Genomic DNA, 23,786 nt, shown 5'->3' with positions numbered 1-23,786 from the left:
TAGACTTATTCCTATCAAACAATAATGAGAGATCCAAAAGGCAAAGATAATGATGAAAGTAGTGAGATAGGTGAAATTAGAGAAGGGTAGAGGGAAACTTAGGTCGATGGAGTATTGATGTTGAGAAAATTGTAGGAATGACCCATTTGACACAAGGCCAGAGCGAAATTTGACTCACTTTTTAAACTTTAATTTTATAACTTTTTACTTGTATCATCACGAAGTGAATTGTGTACATGTGTGACTCTCACTTTTGTTTCTTAATTCTTGGTATCATTACTAGTTGACTTTTCTTTTATTCATTTTTCTTTTTTTGACATTTTTCAAGTTGTTATTCCTTTAAACATATTGACTAGTGGAGTATTGAGTAACAATCATTTAAAAAAAATGAAAGAGGAAAATAAAATTATAATAATGAATCACAAAAGGAAGAAAATAAAATTATGAAAATAGTGAGCAGTGAGTGGTGAGAATTGAGAGCAAGAGTCAACTTTTTGTACGAGGTTGATTCTGGAAATGTTATTTACAAAAGGTAGGTTAGATTTCATTTGGGTTTTAATGAAAAAAGCCATGACTATACAATATTTTTTTTAGAATGAAAAACAACGTATAAAGAATTACATCTTCACATAATAAAAAAGAAAACCACTCCTAGATAAGCGGAGGACAACCAACTTAGAGGAAATTTCATCGTTCAAGGCCTTGGTTGCCAGCTTATGAGCTAAAACATTATGTGACCTTTGAACATATGATTACACTTATGGCAATTGACTATAGTGATGACGTTTTTTTGATAATGAGTTTTTTTTTTTTTTTTTTTTTGATAATATGTAGAGTGAATTAAAATTCAAATGTCAAGATTGATAATATAAATTCATGTTAATTAACATTCACTCATGTTTGGCATTTTTCAAGTGATGTTAATGGTGTTTTTTAGTCATAATTTTATTAATTATTTAAGTTTGGGGCTAAGGATGAAACTAAAATTTTAATACAGAATTTGGACTGATTACCTTGGTATGGTATGAACATGATTTTAAAGCAAAGAAAACCCCCTGAAAACCCATTTTTCCTCTCAAACAAACCATATCATATTCCATAATTTCCATTGATTGGTTCCTTCTCCTTGCAAATTTCCCCTTCTACTATTCTTCTCTCCCCCCCTGTGTTCCTTCATCTCTCATCTTCTTCTAGCTTCCATACAAGAACCATGATTTTCGTCGATGGAGCACCCTTCACCGTCGAATCATCTTCATCAAATAAGGTACCTTCCCACCTGAATCTTCACTGTATTGCATTTTCTTCTCTCCCCAATTTTCACTTGAAACTCCTATTTCAAACATTCTGATGAACCCTTCTAGCTTATCTTTACAGTCTCCCGTTTTCCCATCTCTATATTTGGTTTTTTTGTGAAAAACGATTCGGAATTCCCGCACTTTCTTGTTTAACGATGTGGGTGTTTTCAATCTCTTCATGGGAACATGGATTTTGAGCTATTCAATAATATAAGTTTGCTATTGTCTGCTCTCTGATTGTATTTTCCACGATCAAGTCTCTGTACACACTGTTTGACTGTCAGTGTTTTAACTTCTGTTAAGGGTGTTAAAGTTTGTAATGATTCATCTGCTCATATTTGAATTTATCTGGAGGAAAATTCCTGAAACGTAAGTCTGTTTGCCCTTGATCATTATCATGTTCTTGATCTTTTGATCTTGTGAACGACATTTTTTACTGATTAATTTTCTGGATATGACTATATGAATGGCTTGTGATAAGGAAATAAGTGGCAATGAATTGAGCTAGAGCTAAAAGATTTTAAGAAGGATTAAATGCTTGCTTCCAAGCTAAGTTTTCAAGTCAAAGTGAAAGAGTTGCAACTTTTCATCCATCAAAAGCCACTCTTTCATCCAAGAGTCACTATGAATCTAAAAATCCAGATTCATCCACGTGTTTAATGAATATTTGATGTATTCAAGTGATCTGTCTTGTTTGTGGAGTGCTTTGAAGATCAAGGATTGATGAGAGTTTCAAAGCTTTGTCCAATCCTTGGTTTATTAGATCATCTAAGTAATTTGTTATCTAGCTTATCTTAGAAGTTGAGATCAAATTGGTTTTGAGGTCTGTTGGGGTTGAGTTCTTTGGGTCTCATTTTTCAACATGTTCTTAGATCCGACAATCAAGGTTCCTTAACACTTGGAGAAGATATTCTATATGTATGATTGACATATTAGCATCTTATGTTTTTCCTTTTAAATTAGATCACAAGTTTTTAGGTGTCCAAAACCATGCTTGGAAAAAGTTGTACGTTGTTTAATCATTAAGAGAGAAATGCTTTTTCTGAACAGGGAGCTGATGTCCTGTATGCTTTAATGGAGTGCCATTACCTTGTCAATGCCACAAATTCATTCAAGGGTACTCCAGAGATGAGGTTCACAGTTTCTGAACAGTCTGGCGTGGAGAGATCAACTATGAGTAAATGGATTTATGTGTTTCAGAAAGAATATGCCATTGTAGATCCTGCATTAGTGGATGTGATTTTTTTTTCCCTCTCCCTTTCTTTGGTTAAGCTGCTCACTCATGAATTTCAATTATGTCCTTTCCTAATTCTCTTACTGGATAATTGATATGAATAGCTGCAGAGTAACTGAAATATCTTTTAACAGCTATACTGAAGTCAGCTATTGGATTAAATGGCTCAAAGATTGAATGATCTGTTTTCCTGCATTTTTATGCTTCAAAACCTAGTTGTGTTTCCAAGACTTTATTGTGGCCAAACATCTAATTGCTCTTGTGTCACAACCACGACCTTGCTTAAACAGGATCAACTTTATAGGTTGTACAACTATATCATTGGGTTCTAAAATATATGATTCTTATGTGTCCCATGAGATGTCAATAATACTCTGAAGATTAGGTTTTTGAGATCGTGAAAATCCTCTGAAAAATGCCAAAAGATTATGATATTTATCCTTAGGACTTCAACAAAGAACCAAAAGCAAATTTGTTCCCTTATTCAACCATAAGTATTTTCAATTGCATTCCGAATAGAAGTTGATGCTTACAGAGTAAGAAGGTATTGGACCCTCATGTAGAAGTGTGCACTTTTAATAAATCTATTAAAGTAAATAGTCTACTTCTCTAGAATGCAGATTGCTGTTCTTGTCTAACTGTGTCTTTATACCCCATAATGCATAACTAAAGTTTGTTGGCACTGATGAAGCAACAACTTGTGTGGGCATAGCTATTCGGAATCGAAAAAATGGAATGTAAGAATTAATTCTGAAAAATTATATATATTCTTCTGCTAATCTTGCTATTAGGTCACACTTATTGTCAACTTATGCATCCTAACCCCATTTCCTGGATTTCAGGACATCTGTTGCACATATGGATTTCCCAGACATCATCAAAATTGCTCTCTCGCAGATGTTATCCCTAGTTGTTGATCCCGCTTCTGATGTTGAGTTAGATGTAATTTCAGGATGTCAATCCCCCTTATCTAACAAACTAATTGCTCTTAGAAAATGCTTGAGGACTGATTTTGAATCTATTACCAATGCAGGTTCATTTAGTTGGAGGTTTTGAAGATGTTCTACTCGAAGTCTGTCCCAGGACCCATAACTTTGTGATTGATTTCCAAGGATGCTATCCACAAAATCAGTTGAATTGAATCGAATGAATTGGGCTTTGATGCAGGAAAATAATAATATCACCCGGACAGGAGATCATAAAAAGATGGAGGGTTATTCATTTCCACTGTGTAACAAAATTATCGAGAGTTTGTGGACAAGACCAGAGAAATTTCATCTTCAGACTCTTTGTATTCTTAGGCATAACACTCGCCGAGACTCTGAAGGGAATGCTTACCCTATCTTCAACGGATTCGTGGTCAGCCTTCGCTCCATCCAGTTTCATGTTCTGTTTATTTGTTCTCTTTTTGGGTTCAGTTATTATTATCATCACAATTTATGAGCAGATTTACAAACTATACAATTTAACAATAAACATGCCAAGAAGATCAGCAGTGTTTGAGTGTGTTTGGGAAAACCTTTTTCTACCTTTAGAACAAATATTTAATTAAATATGCTCGATTAACTACTTTTAACTTTCATTTCCTTTTATACTGTTTCACTGGTTACTTTTCTTCGTTCCAAAATCATGTGTTTGTGAATAGTCATTTTAAGCATATTTGGAGATGAAAATTGTACTTTTCTGGATTTAATGCAGAAGTGGATGTTTTTCTTATCCTAGTGCTAATTTCATTTTGCATAATGTGATTTTCTTTTTGCTAGTTCAGGTGAAAACTTCTGATGGATCTGTGTTCCCTGCTAGCTTTGATAGTACTTCAAGATGTCCAGATGAAGTTGTTCGGAGAATTCGACTATCATCTTCGTACGAGGATCCAAGTTGGGAGGGCAGACTGTTGGAGACCTATGAAACTCAAACTGATCAGTTCAAAATCGAACCATGCCGCTGGTAAACTGTCAACCTTTAACTGGAAATTCTCCCCCTGATCTCTTTTTCCCTTTTCAAATTGTGAATGTTTTGTTACAATTTACTCAGCTCGACAGCGAATGATGTTCTTGTGATATAATAGGTCGCCATGGAAACAACGCATTGCTTTGTCTCTACAATGCCTTTCCGATTCCGAAATCCTTCAGTCATGTTCTACCTCCCCTTCTGCAGAAGGACCGGACTTCGTGGAGAGTGCTAGAAGGTATCACATGTCAAGTACACTCCAAATAAGATACATTTACATGCTATATCATCTGCAATCACCTAAATTTCGAAACATTCTTCCATCGAATTATATACTTCCTTCCTCCAAGAATGTTTCAAGAGATTTTTTTCTCGTATAATTCGATTTATAATAACCAAATACCGCTCGTAACGTATATGTGGAAATGAATATTCTCTCCCTCTCTAACAGGCAGTGGGCTTATTTAGTCGAACACCCAGATTGGAGAGAGACCTTCCCAAAGAAAAAGCCAAGAATTTTTAGAAGGGCTGCTGATGGAAAATGGGAAAGGAACTTTAACTGACTTCTTCTGTGCTGATTTCTTTGTATTAATCCCCTATAGTTATCCTTTTAATGATCTGTGACATTGTTGAATATATTTCCATTTCTTTTTCCATTTTAAATAATGAGAGAGTATATTGTTATCTTCACCCAAATAAATTTGAGTTTATGAGTTTTTAGTCCATTCACTGTTTTTTTTTTTAACTAACCAATCCACAAAACATAAAATTGAATTGTCTTCAGTTTTTGTCCAATAACTTTGGAAATTTTGAGAAGTGCCCATTGATCCACCTATGAGATTCAAAAATGAATTTATTGGACACAATTTAAAATTTAAAGACTTCTCATTTTTAAAGGTTACAAACCTCTTAAACAAGAAAAAAAAATCTATTTAAACATTTTTAATGTTTTGAGACTATTTGACTGAAACTTAAAAGTTTAAGGATTGAACGAAAACTTTTAAAAATAGTAGCAACTGGCATTACATATTGTTGAAGAAATGACGATTATTTTATTGTTATATGAATGCTTGCATTGCTAATCACTATGATAAATGCATAAATTTTTTTTAAAGTATTTTTTCCTGTATTTTTATATAGATTGCCCTTTAAAAAAGTGTTGTTTTTAAAAAAAAAAAAAAATGAACCAACTTATTTACAAATATAGCAAAATATTATCGAAAAAGTATTGACAAAAATAGGGTAGCAAAATTGTGTACCCGATACACGATTTTTATGTCAGCTAACGGGGGTCCACGAGTTCCATATTTTTATTATTTTTTTTATTGCTTTTTGATTTAAGTGGATATAAGGCGGAACAAATCTATTTGAATAATCTATGTGAAAAAATAGATTTGATTTATTCGTGGCTAGAAATTTGATTCAATTTTTATTTTACAGGCCTTTAAAAATTTGAACTTCACAATAAAAAATTCTACAAAAATACAAAAAAAAAAGACAGAAGTTGGGAAAAATGAAAAAAAAAATAGATTTAGTCTTAATTCATGGGTAGAAATTTGATTCAATTTAATTTTTATTTTAGCCTATAAGAATTTGAATTTCACAATAAAAGATTCTCCAAAAATGCAAAAAAAAAAAAAAATACTAAAAAAATAAAATAAGAAGATGGAAAAATAAAAGAAGAAGACAAAATTTGGAAGAAATGTGAAAAAAAAAATTAGTCGTGACTTGAAATTTGATTCAATTTTTATTTTACCGTAGGCTTTTAAGAATTTAAATTTCACATTAAAAGATTCTCCGAAAATGCAAAACAAAAAACACTAACAAATAAAAGAAAAGATAGAAGTTGGGAAAAATGTGAAAAAAACCGATTTAGAATTAATTCGTGACTAGAAATTTGATTTAATTTTTATTTTACTGTACCTTTGAAAATTTGAATTTCACAGTAAAAGATTATCCGAATATGTAAAAACGCAAAAAATATCGTGGACGGGTACACGATTTATGTGCTGAGTCAAAACTCATGGACCTCGTTCACGATTTCACAACTCTATTTTTGTCAAAAATTTCAAACCAACCCTATTTTTGTTAATAAATATTAAAATAACGTTATTTTCTAAAAAAAAATCAATATTTTACTATATTTTAAAATATTTATAACAATTTTATCCTTAATAACAATTATCTTTAAAAAATCTATTTTTATGTCGATATTATGAGGTTTGTCGTTGTCGTTTTCAGGCAATTGCGCGTCAACTATGAATCGAAACAAAATGGCCATCTTCTGTGCCATGTAAGTATTTCAAGCTCAGAATTACGAATATACCCTTATATAAACGTACGAATTCAACTCTAATTGAGTCGACCAAAAGGGTAATATTCTAACTTCCTCATTTCAAATGTTTTGATCATCATCTAAACTCTTGCTTGAATTATTCATTTACAAAATAGTTAAAAGTTGACCTTGAATGACAAAAGGAGAAAATAAGGTTGTGTTGCAACTTTATGCATATATTTCATATTGAAAGGTGTCACACCATTCTTCTCATAACGTAATATTATTTTTTGTTGAATTTTAGGAGTTGATCATATCTTCGTAGGAGTCGAGGATAGCACCTTAAAGCATCACTAATAAATGCTAAAAGTTGCTGGATGTTGCAAAACTAAAGGTCCTAGAATTCTTACAAACATTCACAATTTATGATCAATTTAACTTCGTTTGAAGATGAGTAACTATTAACTCCAACATAAAATCTATAATGGTCACTTTAACATTCTAAGACGGCTCTCCTAGAATTAGATTGATCAAGACTAATTTAATGAATCGATTTAACTTCAAATCTAAACAAAGATTTGAAAAAGGCTACACCAAGTGTTGAAGACACTTATGTTTTAAGATAACAATAAGTTGCCATTAGCAAAGTATTATAAGCCATTTTAAAGGTTAAATGGACCAAGAATACAAAAGTATTTTGAAAGCAAACAAATGAAAATTTGAGAAAATAAGATCTAGGAAATGAAAATTCAATTGCACATCAATTGAGACGTTTAAATGCAGAAGGAAAAAAACATGGCAACACTCCAAATCGCCTTAAATATCTATTCTAGAAGACGCTAGGTTTGATGAGCACTTCTGACAACATCATGAATTTCCATGAGATACAATCTGACTGACACCCCTATATAAAATTTCTGCATGGTTTTCTTATCCATCATGTCACCTTTCAAACTATAAACATTTTCCATGTCATCTTCATTTTATTCTCTTCTTGATTTGTTGCATTAACATTATAAATAAATATGGACTAAAAGATTTATATCTTCTTTTGCATTAGCTAGCCTTTAAAGATGTAGCGTGAAAGCTTTATGAATTTTCTTTGTCTTGCATCTTGTAATAGCTTCTTCTGATACATAGAATGAATCAATGGTTGAATTCACATCAATCACAAATGAATATAATATTCTCATAGTTATGTGAACTTTGCTCAATTAGCCAACTTAATTGGATTAATAATATTTAAGTTTATATTGATAAATTAAAACGCTATATTCTTACTTACAAAAGACAACTTTCCAACCAAGAACCTATGGAAATCGGGGCTACCCCTCCTGAAATGCAGTTTCTAACTCGGAGCAGAATCTTTCAGTGCCATAACCTTCACGTTAACTGACGCTGCAATGGAAAGCTTCTGGGGAAGCTTTTCTTATGGCCTTCACCTCTTTGGGATGCTCACTACAACCTAGCTTCGAAGCCCTCTCCTACTTGCATCGTCAAGTTGGATTTTGTATCATAGGTAAGGTTCTCCTCTCGTGTCGATCCGTGTCTTGTCCCTTTGTAAGTATCCTATAAGCCATGAGATTTTCCTCTGGAAGTCTCTAGTGGCTACATTTATGTTAAGTCTGATCACTCGGGCCTGATTCTACTGTGTTTTTTGCACTTGGTTGGGTGGACATTCGAGTAGCTAAATTGAGCCTCGTGTCTCCATCGACTTTAAGGTAGAATCGTATGACGGCTGGAAAGAAAGATGACTTGTTAAATTAAAAAGGTTGTCATGGGTCAGTATATAAGAATTACACAACAAAGAAAATGAAAGTACATATACTACAATATTGGAAAAATGAGGTTAAAATATCATTTTAGTCCTTGTACTTTGGATTCTATTTTATTTTAATCTTTGTACTTTCGATGATCTAAAATTAGTCCTTATACTTCCAATAAATTTCAAATTTAGTTCTTTAAAATTAGTTTTTATCGAAACTGGTTAAATAATAATTATAATTTATGAAAAAAAAAAATATGTGAATATATTTTCAAAATTTATAAATGGATGTTGAATGTTAATACATACTTAAAAGAAAAACCAACAACAAACTTATAACATAGACTAAATTTGAGATTTATAAAAATTACATAGATTAAATTTGGATAAATGAAAGTACTAGAATTAAAGTACAAAAAAGATCCAAATGGTATTTACTCAGAAACAAAATACAAAAACTAAAAATTCTAATATGACTTTTTAAATGAATTTTTTGTATGAATGACATATTACAGTGAAATTTGACGAGTAGTTGTTGATCAGATTGACCACCTCCCTAAAATCATATTCAACCTTAATAGAAGAGGAAGGGGAGATCAATTACAAAAAAAAACTTTAATCCCTAGATAATTTAGCTTTTAGGTAAACTTTCCTAAAACCAACACCCGATTAGAGATTTACTCACATTCATAGGGCTTCTCTTTGTTTCACCGACCATTGTCTAAACTCAAAAGAGAAATATAAACAAATATTTGACTTGCATACATAAGAGGGCAAGCTCGGCGAACTGATTTGTTCATTGAATCAAACGAAGGCGAATCCATTCCAATTGTTTGATTTTCATCCCCAATTTCGAACAATTTCATCTTCATCACATTACTATGAAAGCTTCCATCATCTTCCGCGATGATCAAAACCCTATTTTCAGAGCCAAAATTCCTCTTAATTTCTTCGGCTTCCCCTTCCGTTCCGCCATTCATCTTGCAGAAGCCGACAATCTCTCCTTCACCTTCGCCACTTTCTTCAGATCCGGCCCTTCCTTCAACCTCTCTTACCATCCCAATCATTCTCTCAACCCCTTCTCTCTCGCCGTCAAGGCCGGAATCGGACTCTTCGGCTCGCCTATTGACTCTCCCATGACTGTCACTGCCGAATTCAACCTTCCAGGTAACCAACCCCCTCGATTCTTCCTTCACTTCAAGCCTCAACTCGGCGATTTCACTCTCCGCAGATCTCTCCAATCGCACATCGCGAATTTCAATTTGCCCTATCGAAACTCGATTTCGCAAGTCGATTATCATGTTGCTGCTCTGAGTAGAGGTAAATCAGTCGATGGCGGCGAAACTAGTGACCTACGGCTAGGGCTTGGAAATGCGGTTCTCTCCAGCCAGAGAATCGATTGCTCCGAGGTATGGAATCGTGTCGATGATGTGCTCTCCACCGTGGAGATTAATGCGAGATCGACGTTTAAGTTAAGAGACTCGGCGGCGGTGAAGTTCCGATGGAGCATGAGGTTTCCGACGAGCATGAAGAAGGAAGACTTCTTGGCCAAGATTCCGCCCTCCAAAATGCCATATCTAGCATTAGGAAAGATCAAAATCGAACGCGCGATGGCAAGCGACAGCGAACGAGAAAGCAATGAGGCTGGCGGAGCCGGAGAGTTTTTAGCTTTGAAGAAGCATTTGGACGATTTATGGACAGAAAGCCGGTGGTTGAAGAAGAACATAGAGGAACTTCAGTCGGAGATCGGTGACCAGAAGGCTGCACCGGCGACTCCGCCGGTTGAAACAAGGAAGAAAAAGTGAGCTTGAAAAAAGTGTAAACAGAGTCCACTTTTTTGTGGGCTGAAAACGGAAGTCGCGTGATCTGGCCCAGGCCCGTGATTGTTGGCCCATTGGGCTTTCCGATGGCGATAAATGAGGCCTGTGACTATGAGGGACCGTTAAGCAATAATTGAAGTGCCAAGGGTGGAGTTGTAAATTCCTTTTTCTAAAAAATAAAAAAGAAAGTTACTTTGGACAAATTGCAATATTATGCCTTTTTTTTTCTTTTTTGGGAAAAGTTTTAATTAATTTAAAATTCAAATATTTGTACTGTATTTGTAACTCTTTTTCCAGGTAAAGAATCTTTTGAGGAGCTAATTATATAACTATATAAACAAAATGTTATTTAAAAAATGATGGTTAAATTGTCGTTTTAGTTGGGATGATTTGAACTTCCATCTCTATAGTTTTAAATGTTTGATTGGGTCCCAACGTTTTGTTAAATTTCTCCTAACATCCTAATATCTTTTGTTTAAATATAACAATTAAGGTAAATTAGAAAGAACCGTGAGAATTAAATTGCAGTAGTGCTTTCATTAAATTTGACCCATTTTTTATCTCCTCCTCTTCCTTTGGAATGAATTACTTAGATAGATTTTATAGCTATAAATCACTAACAATGTGTCAAAATTGATTTATATTGATTCCATCGTTAATTTGAAGTTTTAATTGATAACTCCCGAAATAATATATTGACCTTAAATTGATTGATTGTACTACGTTTTTTTTTTCTTTTTTTCTGTACACAATAATGAAGATGAAGATCAAATCTTAGAGAGGGAATTATATCATGCATATCAATTATCGTTGAGCTACCTTGACTTGGGTGGTTGGTTATATTTAGTTTAGTTTTGGAATAAAGAGAAATGATTGGTTGTATAGGGTCATGTAGAATTTAATATTTAATAATTTTTTATATACTCAAATGTTGTGGAGTTAGATAAATTGGCTCGAAAAATTAGTTGAGGTGCACATTGTCTAGATACTCACCAACATTTTTAAAATAATCATAAATTGTGAAAAACAATTAAAACATGAGTCTTGGAGACTAGAGTTTATCGATGTTAGCAAAGCCAAACTACTAGAATTATAACTCAAAATTACTTGTGAAAGTTGATACAATTTTATAATTTTGTGCTACTCTCTTTTTCTATATATATATATATAAAAGAACTTTGTACAAATTGTACTAATTCTTCCCATCAAAAGACAAAAACTTTGTACTGTGGGGAAAAGAAACCATAAGAAAGAAGAATAAAATTTTAGAAATAGTACTCCATGACAACACTATGTCCTTACCATTACAAGAAAGTGGATCAAACAGCCTCACATATAAACATTTAGTTGCTTTGCATTTGCTTGTATTCCTTCATATGATTATGCTATGAACTTGATGATGAATGACAACAATGGGTTTTATCCACTCTCTTATTTGGATTCCCCATTTCATGATTTCTATGTCTTTGAAGGATATCAAACTTTTCCAGAAACAGAGTCTTCATTTGCATCCTCCAACACTAATGATCATCACTTTCATATTTCATCTTCTTCTTTTCATTCACTAAACCCTCAAGAAGATCAACATCAATCAAGCTATTCCCAAGAGTCCAATGGTGACCACTGTTCTTTGTCATGTGAGGAGTTGATGCAATGTGATAACAAAAAGGTCAGTCTTAACAGTACTTTGCTTGCTTTTCATTCAAAAAATTTTGTATATTGATAAAAGCTCATCTTTTTTTCCTTTTGTTTAAATACTACTTACTTTGGACGAAAGTACTTTTAGTTCAGGTACATTTTAGTTTCAAAATGTCCATTTTGGTTTATGTTTGCGACCATTTTGATCCATGTTTTGCAAAAAATTAGAGAAAAACAAGACAAAAGTAAAGATAAAATGACTAAAATGGTCATTTTTCAAAAATACAGAAACGGAAATGTACATTTTGAAATTACTGAAACCAAATTGAACCGAAAGTACCAAGACCAAAATAGTATTTAAACCTTTCTTGATTCTTGTTCTCGTATAGTCAAAATCAAGAATCGTTTTTAAGACATGAATAAAATGAAATTTTAAAAGTACAGGTATTAAATTGAACCTAAGGTAAAAATTCAAGGATCAAAGTAGTATTTAAATTTTTTTTTGTTTCAAAAGCATAGAAACAATAATGTAAATTTTAAAAGTAGAGACACCAAATCGAATTAAAAGTAAAATTACTGGAATCAAAGTAGTATTTAAACCTATTTCGGTCCTTGTTGTCATGCAGTCAAAATCAAGAATCGTTTCTAAGACACGAATTAAATGGAGTAAAGAACTTCACCAAAAGTTCATCGATTGCGTCGACCAGCTCGGAGGCGCTCAAAGTAAGTAACGTATATGGTAAATAATCAGGATATGGCCATCTGAGAATTAGTAATTCTGTGTTTGTTGCAAAAGTGCAGAAGCCACACCAAAGCAACTCTTTCACTTGATGAAAACTAAAGGATTGACTCTTATCCATATAAAAAGCCACTTGCAGGTTTGTTATGCAGAAAAAGCTAACAAATTTTCACTCTCAGATTGTGAATCTTTTGATTTAGTTTTTGACCAAATGTTTTTCCATTTCAGAAATATCGCATTTTTCAACATATTCAAGAATTTTCAAAAGGTGTAAGTTCTTATCTTTATCCTAAACTCTATCAACCTAGAAATGTAAGTTAACATAAACTCTCAACTAAACCAAAATTTGTTTGTGAAGCAGGGAAAGCTGAGAGAAAAACTAACAAGAAAGAACTGATGCAGAGTAACCAAAACATGTAAGTTTGTGTACTTGGTTTGCATTAACATTAATCACAACAAAGAAAATGTTACAAACTTTGATCATATCCAAGCAGAGGGAAGCAGCTGATGGAAGCAGTGAGACAACAACTTGATACTCAGAGTAGTTTGAATGAACAATTGGAGGTCTGATAATCCCATTCCAGAATTTATTGATTTTAATGTTTTTTTTTTTTTTTTTTTGTTCAACTGTGTTATCTTCCCATCTATTTATATAATGAAATTCTTTAAAAAAAAAAAAAAAAGAAAAAGAAAATGGAGAGGATGGTTCTTATCTCTCTAAGGAGGTATTTGAGGTAAGAAGTGGAATTGTGAACTTAAAGAGTTATGAACTCCTAAAACCTGTCGTGTAAAGAGTTAATAAGACATAAATTTGATATTAATTAGTTGTGGGGCTCATAAACTCTTTGACCCAAACAAGGAGTAAAGTTTCACTTTCCGCAACTCATTCGGTCAAACACCTCCACCTCCTAAGTAGTTAAGTAAATCAATTTCAACTTCAGCAGTGTGTTTAGGCCACAAGTTTAGAAAGCTTGTAATTGTCATTTGGAGATGCAAAGTCTTGATTTGTAAGGGGTTTAGATTGTGTGAAGAAATGAGTTTTAGAAGTCAAGATTTAAGTTTAGCTTATATCTCGTTTGTAGGTTTAAAATTCATAAAGAGGTGGTGCATAATTTAAGAGGTAGGGTTCACATGTTAAAGTTTACAAAACTTAGGTTTCATATTTTGTTTTTATATTTAGGAGTGTTTGAAATTACTTATATGTATCCTGAACATTTAAGTATTTTTACCAGACAATCATGAGTCTACTATATGTAGTTGTCAAAAAAACTGTTTAGATATTAAATCCTATGTATATGATCCATTATAGTTTGAGAACTAATTTCATTGCTAGGTTTTATATAGCAATTGAAACTAACAAACCCGTGACCTACGATAATTGAACTAACATGCTAAATGTTTCATTAATGCCAAAGATGCATTTGAAGTTTTAATTTCCTCCAAACATACTGCCATTGATGCTTGCTTTCTGGGTACAGGTTCAGAAGAACTTGATCTCAGCCATTGAAGAACAAATGAAGCAACTAAGAGGAGTTTTAGAACAAAGAAGGAAGCCTATTGTGTTTAGAAATGACTAATAGAGAAAATAAAATGGACTTGGATTGGATCAAAAAAGTGTGTTCTTGTTTCTACAGCCATCTTTTCCTGGGAATATCTCTTCAACCTGATTTTGCATCTCAGTTTTGTGTAAACAAATCTTAAGCAGACTTTATTTATATATCTATTCTTCCATTTTGAATCTTAAACAAAAATAACTCACATTTAAACACATAAATAAAGGGTATAGCAGAGATTCAAACAGAAATTCATGAGAGATAATCACACAGAGATGGTATACAAAAATGGTTTCAAGTCCGATGTTTGGTAAAAATGGTAACTTATTATATCATATTAGACCAAAAACAAGCAACAGATGCAGAAGTACCACCATATAACTTGATCTTATAAACCACAACCACAAATACACATATATAATGGATTTTAATGAAAACATCTCTATCAGTATTACTCTTTCAAGCCGACCGCAAATTTGTATCCTTTTTGGAAAGTATTGCCACGAAACAAAAAACTCCACGCAAAGATCACGTTCAGCTTCCTACCATGGCTGGAACTAGAAACCAGCCCAACCAGCAGGTTGTGAAGATATGTCATTGTTTTTTGGTTCACCACCAGTGCGTTGTTGTGAACTATTCCTTTCACCAGCTAATCCAGATGTGTTAGAACTTCCAGCAGACACAGCTGTGAAACTCTCTGCTCCAAAGCCCCAGCTTTCGAATCCAGCGTCTTCTGGAGAAGCCTGCTTTCTCTGGAGGCTTCTAGTTCTCACAGATTTGACACCCTTCTCGGGTGAGACAGACTGCTGATTTGGGGATTCTTCTGCAAAGGCCTGCCATGGCTTTGCATCAGGGCTAGGAGTACTCAAATCGGCCTTTTGTAGCTGAAAGATGAAATTAACAGAAATCATTTTACATTACATAATGATGGTGGTTTTCCTTGTAAATATAATGCAGAAAACCAAGTCCACAGGATGAAAAAGAAAGTGAAGGAATACCCGAGGAACGGCTGAAGATTGGACGTCCTGTGAATTATGATTTTTTATTTCAGGTTTGTTTGGTGATGGACTCCTAGCAGCAAGTGCTTGCTTGAGCTCCTGTATCTCTTGCCTCTGAGAACGGCAGATAGCAGACAGCTTTTCAAATTTGGATGTGATTTCGGCTCTCTCCAAATTTGCTTGCTTGAGTTGCTCCTTCAACTTCTCCACCTCGGCCTCCAATGCTATTTTCTTTCCCGGTCTGTTGTTAGTGGCCTCAGAACTGAATTTGGCGGTATCAAACTCAGCAACAAAATTGTTAAAAGCTTTGTCCTGGAAAGTCGCACTCTCAGTTTTTGATGCTTTTGATCCACCAGAGCCATGTTCTGCTTCATTCTGGAAAAATGATAATTCGAAGTCTCTGAATGAACCACTATCTGTCACAGTCTTGTTTGGCTTTTGGTTTACATCCCCAGGACTAGCATTCTTGTGCGCAGAATGATTATTTGGATTAATCCGATCTTGTTTTGATGTACTACGAGAAGTTGATTCTTCATCAAACCTAATTCTATTTGTATCCTCGTTGACTGTGTCACTGGCATGTTGAGTAGACCAGAAAGCACCCAGCGGTCCTCCACCTCCACCTCCACCTCCCCCTGCTGCCTTAGGCATATGTGACGTTGCTTGTGACGAACTTTTAACTGATGGAGGTGGGGGCGGACTTCTACGAGGCATAGGAGACGACTTGTTCATAGGGTTTGAAGTGCCTGGTAAGATATCATTCATATCAACAAAATTCAACAGCAAATCATAATTTAAAACCTTTGCACATTCATCCAACTAGAGATATAAACTAAATCTATTTTTTCTCAATGAACTAGATAACATATAACATGTAAATGCTCCTAAAGAGTAAGATTTTATTTGATGCCATCATGTATCCTATCTGAGACATCCATTAAAGTTCCTTTAGAGAAAGAGATCTAATCGTACAAGTGAACGCTAAAGCCCCTCACCCTCACCTTCCTGTTTGTCTGCAGAGGGCATGTCAGGTGGCTGATCAGGTAATGACTTCTGTGATCCAACAGGTAGCAAGTTATTAGCACGAAACCAAACCTGTAACAGCACAAACAAACCCCAAGATTAGGAAGAAATTATGAGAATCCCGACACCTACTATTGTCATGGACATGAGCAATCTAAACTAACCTAAATTCATGGAGATGAATGGCCAATCAAGCAAAGCGCTTGCCTGCGTGATGTCTGGTCTGTCATTTGGGGAAGCTTGGAGCATATCTCTGATTAGGTCTGTAATCGATGAGCTATATTTTGGTAACTCCGGAATCCTATAGTTCCCATTTAAAATTTGAAGTTTTGACTCTCCATCAAAAGCACTTTTGAAGTAACATATGCGGAAGAGAAGACAGCCAAGAGCCTGTCATGTAATAAAATTTAATTCTCAATTACGAAGAAACATCAAACATCTAAATGTGTATAGAATTTTTGGGATAGATAAATTGTCTCAAAATTTAGCTTAGATATTAATCTTGAGTGATTTGTTAAAATTTTTAAGAGTAGATGTCTTGTGCAAAAATGGTATGCATTGTCTATCTTCCTCACTTCAAGATCAATAGTTAACATGGTAAGCCACTTTGTATTATGAAAAATCAAAGTTGAGTTCATGAGTGAAGGAGAGTGCTAAGAATTAATATAACCGCAGACATAAATTCTATATCACAATTTAAAAATATCAGTGCATCTTGATGTTTTGAATAAAGAGGAAGACTTCACATACCCATATGTCAACTTTCTCATTTATAAGCTCTCTCCGGAATAGATCCCACATCTGTTCCATAACGGTAAATAGATAAAAATAAGTAACATATTGACAACCAGATATCACAACTGCAAGTTGCTTTATAGGATATAGATCTTTTGATACCTCAGGGGCTCTATAAGCAGGTGTAGTGTACTTCCTGATGTTATCTTCTTCAATTCCCATTTCCTCAGGCTTCTCAAAACGCTTGTGATTTGTAGAAGTGCTTCCAAAATCACATAACTTCCAGATGCCATCTGAGCCTAACAAAAGATTTTCAGCTTTCAAATCTCTGAAAATTGCACAAAGGAAAATCATTAATTAACAATGCTACAAAAGAACAGCAATAGAAAAAACATTCAAGATTTAGTTACGCAATTAGACTCATTAACAAGAAACATGGATCATACCATCATTAGACAAAAACCATACACCAGTGACAACTGTTTCTAAACATGGTTGGATTAGATCAGCTGAAACTATATACCACAAAAAGTAGTGTAGACATGACTCCAAAGCTATTGAATAGATATCTTTTTTCTCCCTGAATGAGAAAAACTACTAGTTCTAGCTACAAAAATTATGCTGGTTCATTAACTCTAGTCATGGAAAATGACAATCAAGAATTTGAAAACCAGTATAGCTTAAAAGATCATCATATTGCTGGATATAGATAACTAGCTACCATGTTTACCTGTGAGCAATTGGCGGGGAATGGCAATGCATTGCAAATACAGCATTACAAATGTCTCTGAAAATTAAGAGAACTTGATTTTCATCGAAGTATCCAGCTCCTCTACTCTCCAGGACATTGACCAAAGACTTGTCACAAAATTCCATCACAAGTAGAGCTTCCTTTGTGCGCCCCATATCTATGATAGTATGAGCATAAAGTGTAACAACATTGGGGTGGCCTCGGAGTGATTTCATGACAGAAACCTCCTTCAACACCAATTCAAGAGATTCCTCATCATTGCATATAATGTGCTTCAAAGCATATTGCTTTGAAATGTGTACGGCATCCTTGGCTAAGTACACACAAGAGAATCCTCCTTCAGCAATGACGTTTCTTACATGAATCTTAAGATTGCCAACATCGATCGAGCGACCCTCGAGACCGGATGGTTCTTTGTGCATGAAAGGCTTGAACCTCCACATGGTTTATAAATATACAAAGAAACTGATAGGGAAACGTACAAATGAAACCATTAAAAATATTACAATACAAAAAGTCCCTTTTTTGCGGATTTAAAAGGGAAAATAGGAGCTGAATCACCCTTCTTAAATGAACAACAAAAAACCATTCACAATCGATTCCTCCATCACACTGTAAACTAAACCCTAAAACCTCAATCTAAAGCAGTTCAAGAAAAAAAAAAATAGCATTCACATTCACTCATAAAGCAGATCCAACGCTAGTTAACGAATAGCAATGCCACTACTTTATGGATCTTAAGGTACAAAACAAAAATATACATAAAAACTCACGATCCAATCCAAACACCCTAAAGATCACACTAGGCAAGTCCAATCCAAACAACCCAACAAAGCCCTGGGATCTGGGAGTGCAGGGCACCCAATAACCAGAGGGGCGACAAAGAAAAACTAAACCGTAAATCCAGCCTCAAACATCACTAAAATGGGGAAATAACAACCCAATTCGATTCCATATGCAAAACAGAATTACAAGGAAAGATAATAATCTGTAATCAGCGGGACTTTGAAACAACAAGTGGGGATGGGGAAGCTTACCTTACCTTGAAGGGGGGAGTTGTGGGAGAGCAAGGAAGGGATCAGAATCCGATGGAATTTAAGAAGGAGGAGATGAGTGGCGATTAAGATCTGGGAGTTTGCTTGTGGATCCAGAAAAATGAAGAGATGAAATCTGAAGCTATATCTCACCACCTGACGCAGACGGGAAATAGAAAAGGGTGAAAAAAAAGATGGAAAGCCCTCTCTCAAGATTGTTTAAATGTTTATATACATACAATTAAAACAAACTTTTTAGGTCCTATGATTATAGAGGTTAAAAAAATATTTTTTTTTTCTCAATTAAAATAAGGGTGAGAAGATTCAAAATACATATGTATTAGTCAATAATAAAAACGGTATATCTTATCAATTGAACTCAATTTGATAACCGTGTATTATATTGACCAATAAGTAGACACAATCGTATAACATGACATATTTTGGATAAAATATACTTTTAGTTGTTGATGAATTTTGGAAGTTGTATTTTTTGAACCCTAAAGATTGAAAAATGGTTTTAAATAGTCGCTCAATTAATTTGATCATTACTTGACTAACGAAAAATGTGTGGCATTTTGAGGTGACGTATTTAAAATTAGGTGGATTTTTTAGTACAACATTTATAAGGATGAAGACTCAAATCTCCGACCCATAACGAGAATGCATACTAAGTATCTAAGCTCACCTTAAAAAGTATTTAGTTTTTTTTAAAAAAAAAATTGTCGATACCATGTACTCAAAAGTTTAGAGAGAATGATAATTCTTATTCACTTAATCAAGCTAAAGAGATTCGATTCGGAACTATTATATGTCTAAGGTCCAATAGGTAATTAAGAAACCCTAATCTAGGAGATATGAAATTACAATAAAGGACACCTAATCATATTTACAATATAAATACAAATCATAACAGACACATCAATAAATGATATATTATTTTATTTCATAAGTCTCACACACTTCATAAATACTTATTTTATGTTAAACAAGGATTGAAGGTACTATATCCCTCTCTAATCACATATACAAGATAATAATAATATTGATAATATTTTAAGAAAAATATAGTAAAAATTTGTCACATAACAAATAATGATTAAACAATTTAATAATTTAGTAAGATGCACGCGGATAAATGTAACCTATAATGAACCTCTAAGTATTTTTCATTTCACATTACCTTTTTTAACATTATATGGCTTGCTTTATGTTCTTTTTACTTTCTTCATCCTTTTCACTTTCTTCCTACCTCTTCCTCTCTCCCATACCTCTATTTTCTTCATTTTGGAAAATTTCTAATTTTAACACAAATGGTTTTTGGTATTTCAAAATTGACCAATTTTAAAGCACTAGGTTAGCTTATTGGGAAATTGGAATAATGGGTCCTTAACCCTTTTCCTTTTTTTATTTACTAAATCTCTATGTAAATCTTCTAGATTTTCTATCTGACATTTTTAAATTTATAATTTATTTTTCTTATTTTATCTAAATGTATATTTTCTTCAATTTGGTCATCATTTCACAATAAGCATGTCCCTATTTGAAATGCACAATAATAAAATGGTGAAGGAAACAAAGAAGTGGTGTGGTAGGAGATCTCTATCAAGGTTAAGTATGGAGAAAATTGTCTTTAATCAGGTGTTGAATCAAAATAAAAGATCCAGTGTTCGTAGTGTCATAGTATATATGTAATTAGGGAAATTTATTACTCTTTTGTCCTTTATTGCATAATTTACTATTCTTAATATAGAGTTTCTATATATGTCTATATATTGAACTCATATAGAATGATAATGAGTTCAATCATATTAAGTCTGACATTATTATGGTATCGAAGCAGGAAATCCTGTGTTCAAGCCACTACAATCCTCAATTAATATTAATTTCTATTTATTGAGTCTTTTTTCATATATCAAACTCATTGAAATGTTAAATTTGTCTTCACCTATCAGCTTAACCTTTTAGGTCCATCGATGATTTAAGACGTAGAAACTTTGTAACATACATAGAAACTTGTAACATATAAAAAAGTTTAAGAGGTGTTTGGAATGAGGGTATGAATCGCTATGACTTGAGATATGAACTCAACTTAGTATTTGAGAGGTCAATTTTGTATGTCACCGATATTTTATACCTATGACCAAGTACAATCAACTCTCATAACCATCGATCCCCTCGAGTCTCTCTAAAAATGATATATTTAACATTAAATTTGCATAATCAATCCACACAATGATGGTCTCAAAATCTTCCTAGATCTCCCAAATTATAATTTATCTTTGATTAACTATTCGAATTCTACGCTATTGTTTCTATGCCATAGCTGAGTATTCATAATCTTCTCAGTAGCTACCTAAACAAGAGGCTAACATGATCTATTAATAATCTACTTTTCTTTATTTTTTCCAAAACTCAAAAAAAGGTGTCCAAGTGCTTCGGCCAGACACAAACAAAAACGTTAAAAGCACTCTAAAATCATATCAATTAGAAGCTAAGCTCCAAATTTTATATAAATTCATCCCTAATCCTCATAAAAAAATGTATAATTCATGTTATGAAATCTGAAGCTCAATAGAAGATCAACATACATCAATGAATTCACGAGACAGTGTAAACAGACGCTAATCAGTCATCAAGAAAGAACACAAAAATCTTGCTCAATGAAGATCTTTGAGCATGGTGACTGCAACCAGCCGTCAAACTCTGCAACTTTTCTTCTTCTCTACGTCTCGATTAGGTCTCCTCTTTTCCTAACTTTTCTTTTATGAACTTGAGACTGAGTAGACGAAGTAGAACACGTGGAGACCTCACATTGTAATCATGCTGCAACAACTTGAAAACATAGAAGGCAAGAACTGCAACTAGCCATTATTGCTACATCAGCTTAGTAAAAATCCCTATACAACAGCTTAGTAAACATACAGTTCTATTTTCAGCGAACTTGGGAAAGAAAGAAGCTATGGAAAATAAGAAAAATTACATAAGGGCTTATTTACTATTAATGTATAAGATCATAGTCAAGACTAAGCGAGGGTGTTTTTACAAAAGATTTCTTGGACTTGATTAGTTGTCTTACAAGTAGTTATATCCATCACATCATTGCAAAGAAAATACTTCATCTGTTGTAAGAAACTTCATTGTTGTTACCTTGGTTTAGTGTTGGCAATACATTTGGCTCTAAAATCTTGCATGATTATGAGAAAACCAAATCAAATGGTTAGATCCATCACATCATAGCAAAGAAAACTATGCTCTCAGTTTCATTTGTTTCAGACTTTTCAAGATATTCAGAATACATAAAAGTAAATCAATAGGCACATAGAAAGACTGAAAAAATAATCAAGAATACCGCCATATGTGATTTGTCCATATCTTCATCTGTTGTAGGAAAACTCAAGCTCAATCTCAAGATTGATTATATAATTAATGTTATGGGTGGATTCTGAAATCAATGGTAAAATGATCAAAAGAGAGCAAGAGAAGACTAAAGGGATAGGCCCAAGGTTAAATTAGGCCTGATTGGCCTCGACCTCAACCGAGCATAATCCAATGGCCAAAGACCCAGCATAGCCATAAGGGATGAAGCCCTAGCGCACCTAGCAAGGATGTTGGGTTGGTCGACCTCGACCAAGAATAAGGCCGAGACTGAGGCTCAGAGTGTGATGAACAGGACATGCAAATGCACGCCCCGTGCATGCCCTGACCCATTTGGCTTGATAGATAACCTAGTTCATCTAGGATTAGGAAACTCATAACTCAATCCTAATAGGAATAAGATAAATCCTAAACTAAATCCCCTATAAATACATCATTATAACTTCATATGAGGTAACTTAAGCTTCTGACTTCTTCTCCATTCTATTCTCTTTTTATTTGTTTGGCATCAATAGTTGGCATTGTCTATGTGAAAGAGAGTGATCTACCTTTGCAAAGATTGAGATCTTGGCAAAATTAGGAAAATCAAGGTCATGATGACTTAATTCTCGCAATCATGTTGAAAAAGAAATTCTAAATGTGGAAGCCATGGGTGGTTAGATCTCCATGATCAAAATCAAAGGAAGCCAATGTATCAAAGAGTCAAAGTCGAGTTCAAGAAAACTTGAGCCGAGGCTACCAATGCCGAGGAGACCAAGTTGAAGCAGAGATCTAGGACAAAGGCAGAGCCAAGGTTGAGACTACCAATGTCGAGATCGAAGCTGCCAAAGTCGAGGACGAGGCCATGACTACCAATGTTGAGGTCGAGGCTACCAATGTCAAGGTTCAAGCCATGACTACCAATACCAAGTTGAAGCGAAGATCCAAGGTAGAGGAAAAGGTTGAGGCCGAGGAGACCAAGTTGAAGCGAAGATCCAAAGTCTGCAGAGGTCAAGTATGATGTCGAGACTACCCATGCCAAGGCCAAGGATATCAAACTGAGGCCAAGAAAACCAAGTTGAAACGAAGGCCGAAACCGAGGAGACCAAAGAGCAAAGGCTGAGGCAACAAATAAGGGTGTACATAGGTTGGATTAGGTTGGGTTGAGGGTATTTTTTGGACCAACCTGAAAATTCGGGTTGGTTTGATTGATAACCCAAATGACCCAAATAAAGTTTCCAACCCAACCCTTAAAATTTGGGCTGGGTTGGGTTGGGTTGTCGGGTTATAACTTATTGTTTTTTTTTTTAATTTTTAATGAAAAATATGTAAATTTATATACAACACATAACTAATAACTAAAATCTCATAAAATTAAGATGCTAAATACCAAATATCTATGATATTTATTGTAAACTTTAAACAAAGACAAATATCATAACATTTTTAAAAGAAAATATTAAAAATTCAAAAATTAATCCATACAAAGAAATCAAACTTTAAACAAAGAGGAATATATATATATATATATATATACAAAATTCGGGTTGGGTTGGGTCAACCCAATTTTTTTTAGCCAACCTACAATCTAACCCAACCCAATAAAAATAGAAAAATTC

General features: G+C 33.9%; 4 protein-coding genes across 5 annotated transcripts; 3 read left to right on the top strand and 1 right to left on the bottom strand.

The window, feature by feature from the left end:
- The first annotated feature begins 990 nt into the window (after positions 1-990).
- On the top strand, positions 991-5,204 carry LOC120091993 (protein N-terminal asparagine amidohydrolase family protein). Its single transcript, XM_039050178.2, has 9 exons — positions 991-1,264; positions 2,346-2,531; positions 3,202-3,266; positions 3,372-3,471; positions 3,563-3,601; positions 3,697-3,888; positions 4,298-4,476; positions 4,598-4,717; positions 4,931-5,204. The coding sequence occupies exons 1-9, from the start codon at positions 1,211-1,213 to the stop codon at positions 5,040-5,042; spliced, it is 1,047 nt and encodes a 348-aa protein (XP_038906106.1). The 5' UTR covers positions 991-1,210; the 3' UTR covers positions 5,043-5,204.
- Positions 5,205-8,973: 3,769 nt separating this feature from the next.
- On the top strand, positions 8,974-10,542 carry LOC120090696 (uncharacterized). The gene has a single exon (XM_039048415.2). It carries the CDS (start codon positions 9,401-9,403, stop codon positions 10,322-10,324), a length of 924 nt encoding a protein of 307 aa, XP_038904343.1. The 5' UTR covers positions 8,974-9,400; the 3' UTR covers positions 10,325-10,542.
- A 1,082-nt stretch (positions 10,543-11,624) lies between these two features.
- On the top strand, positions 11,625-14,447 carry LOC120091041 (myb family transcription factor PHL5-like). Its single transcript, XM_039048842.2, has 7 exons — positions 11,625-12,008; positions 12,604-12,700; positions 12,779-12,855; positions 12,945-12,984; positions 13,078-13,132; positions 13,211-13,280; positions 14,195-14,447. The coding sequence occupies exons 1-7, from the start codon at positions 11,727-11,729 to the stop codon at positions 14,291-14,293; spliced, it is 720 nt and encodes a 239-aa protein (XP_038904770.1). The 5' UTR covers positions 11,625-11,726; the 3' UTR covers positions 14,294-14,447.
- Positions 14,448-14,575: 128 nt separating this feature from the next.
- LOC120091040 (Protein kinase superfamily protein) lies at positions 14,576-19,034 on the bottom strand. 2 transcript variants are annotated; one of them, XM_039048840.2, is made up of 8 exons: positions 18,819-19,034; positions 17,756-18,241; positions 17,188-17,353; positions 17,041-17,091; positions 16,498-16,680; positions 16,269-16,362; positions 15,268-16,013; positions 14,576-15,153 (listed from the first exon to the last, which is right to left on the bottom strand). In XM_039048840.2, the coding sequence occupies exons 2-8, from the start codon at positions 18,217-18,219 to the stop codon at positions 14,827-14,829; spliced, it is 2,031 nt and encodes a 676-aa protein (XP_038904768.1). In that variant the 5' UTR covers positions 18,220-18,241; positions 18,819-19,034; the 3' UTR covers positions 14,576-14,826. The 2 variants fall into 2 exon arrangements, with proteins under 2 accessions (XP_038904768.1, XP_038904766.1); XM_039048838.2 differs by having other exon boundaries at positions 18,814-19,021.
- Between the last annotated feature and the right edge of the window lie 4,752 nt (positions 19,035-23,786).

The sequence above is a fragment of the Benincasa hispida genome, chromosome 11 (assembly GCF_027475165.1).
Source record: "Benincasa hispida cultivar pf3 chromosome 11, pf3_genome.v1.1, whole genome shotgun sequence".
In the NCBI taxonomy this organism is placed as follows: domain Eukaryota; kingdom Viridiplantae; phylum Streptophyta; class Magnoliopsida; order Cucurbitales; family Cucurbitaceae; genus Benincasa; species Benincasa hispida.
The sequence above is the reverse complement of the archived record's forward strand: the minus strand, read 5'-3'. Positions and strand labels throughout refer to the sequence as shown.

Coding starts and splice junctions, on each gene's coding strand:
- LOC120090696 (XM_039048415.2), top strand. CDS start 9,401: ATGAAAGCTTCCATCATCTTCCGCGATGATCAAAACCCTATTTTCAGA.
- LOC120091993 (XM_039050178.2), top strand. CDS start 1,211: ATGATTTTCGTCGATGGAGCACCCTTCACCGTCGAATCATCTTCATCA. Junction 2,532..3,201: donor TAGATCCTGCATTAGTGGAT/GTGATTTTTTTT, acceptor GCATAACTAAAG/TTTGTTGGCACTGATGAAGC. Junction 3,472..3,562: donor CTTCTGATGTTGAGTTAGAT/GTAATTTCAGGA, acceptor TTACCAATGCAG/GTTCATTTAGTTGGAGGTTT.
- LOC120091041 (XM_039048842.2), top strand. CDS start 11,727: ATGAACTTGATGATGAATGACAACAATGGGTTTTATCCACTCTCTTAT. Junction 12,701..12,778: donor CCAGCTCGGAGGCGCTCAAA/GTAAGTAACGTA, acceptor GCAAAAGTGCAG/AAGCCACACCAAAGCAACTC. Junction 13,281..14,194: donor GTTTGAATGAACAATTGGAG/GTCTGATAATCC, acceptor TTCTGGGTACAG/GTTCAGAAGAACTTGATCTC.
- LOC120091040 (XM_039048840.2), bottom strand. CDS start 18,219: ATGTGGAGGTTCAAGCCTTTCATGCACAAAGAACCATCCGGTCTCGAG. Junction 16,681..17,040: donor ATGAGAAAGTTGACATATGG/GTATGTGAAGTC, acceptor ATTACATGACAG/GCTCTTGGCTGTCTTCTCTT. Junction 16,363..16,497: donor ACAGACCAGACATCACGCAG/GCAAGCGCTTTG, acceptor GTGCTGTTACAG/GTTTGGTTTCGTGCTAATAA.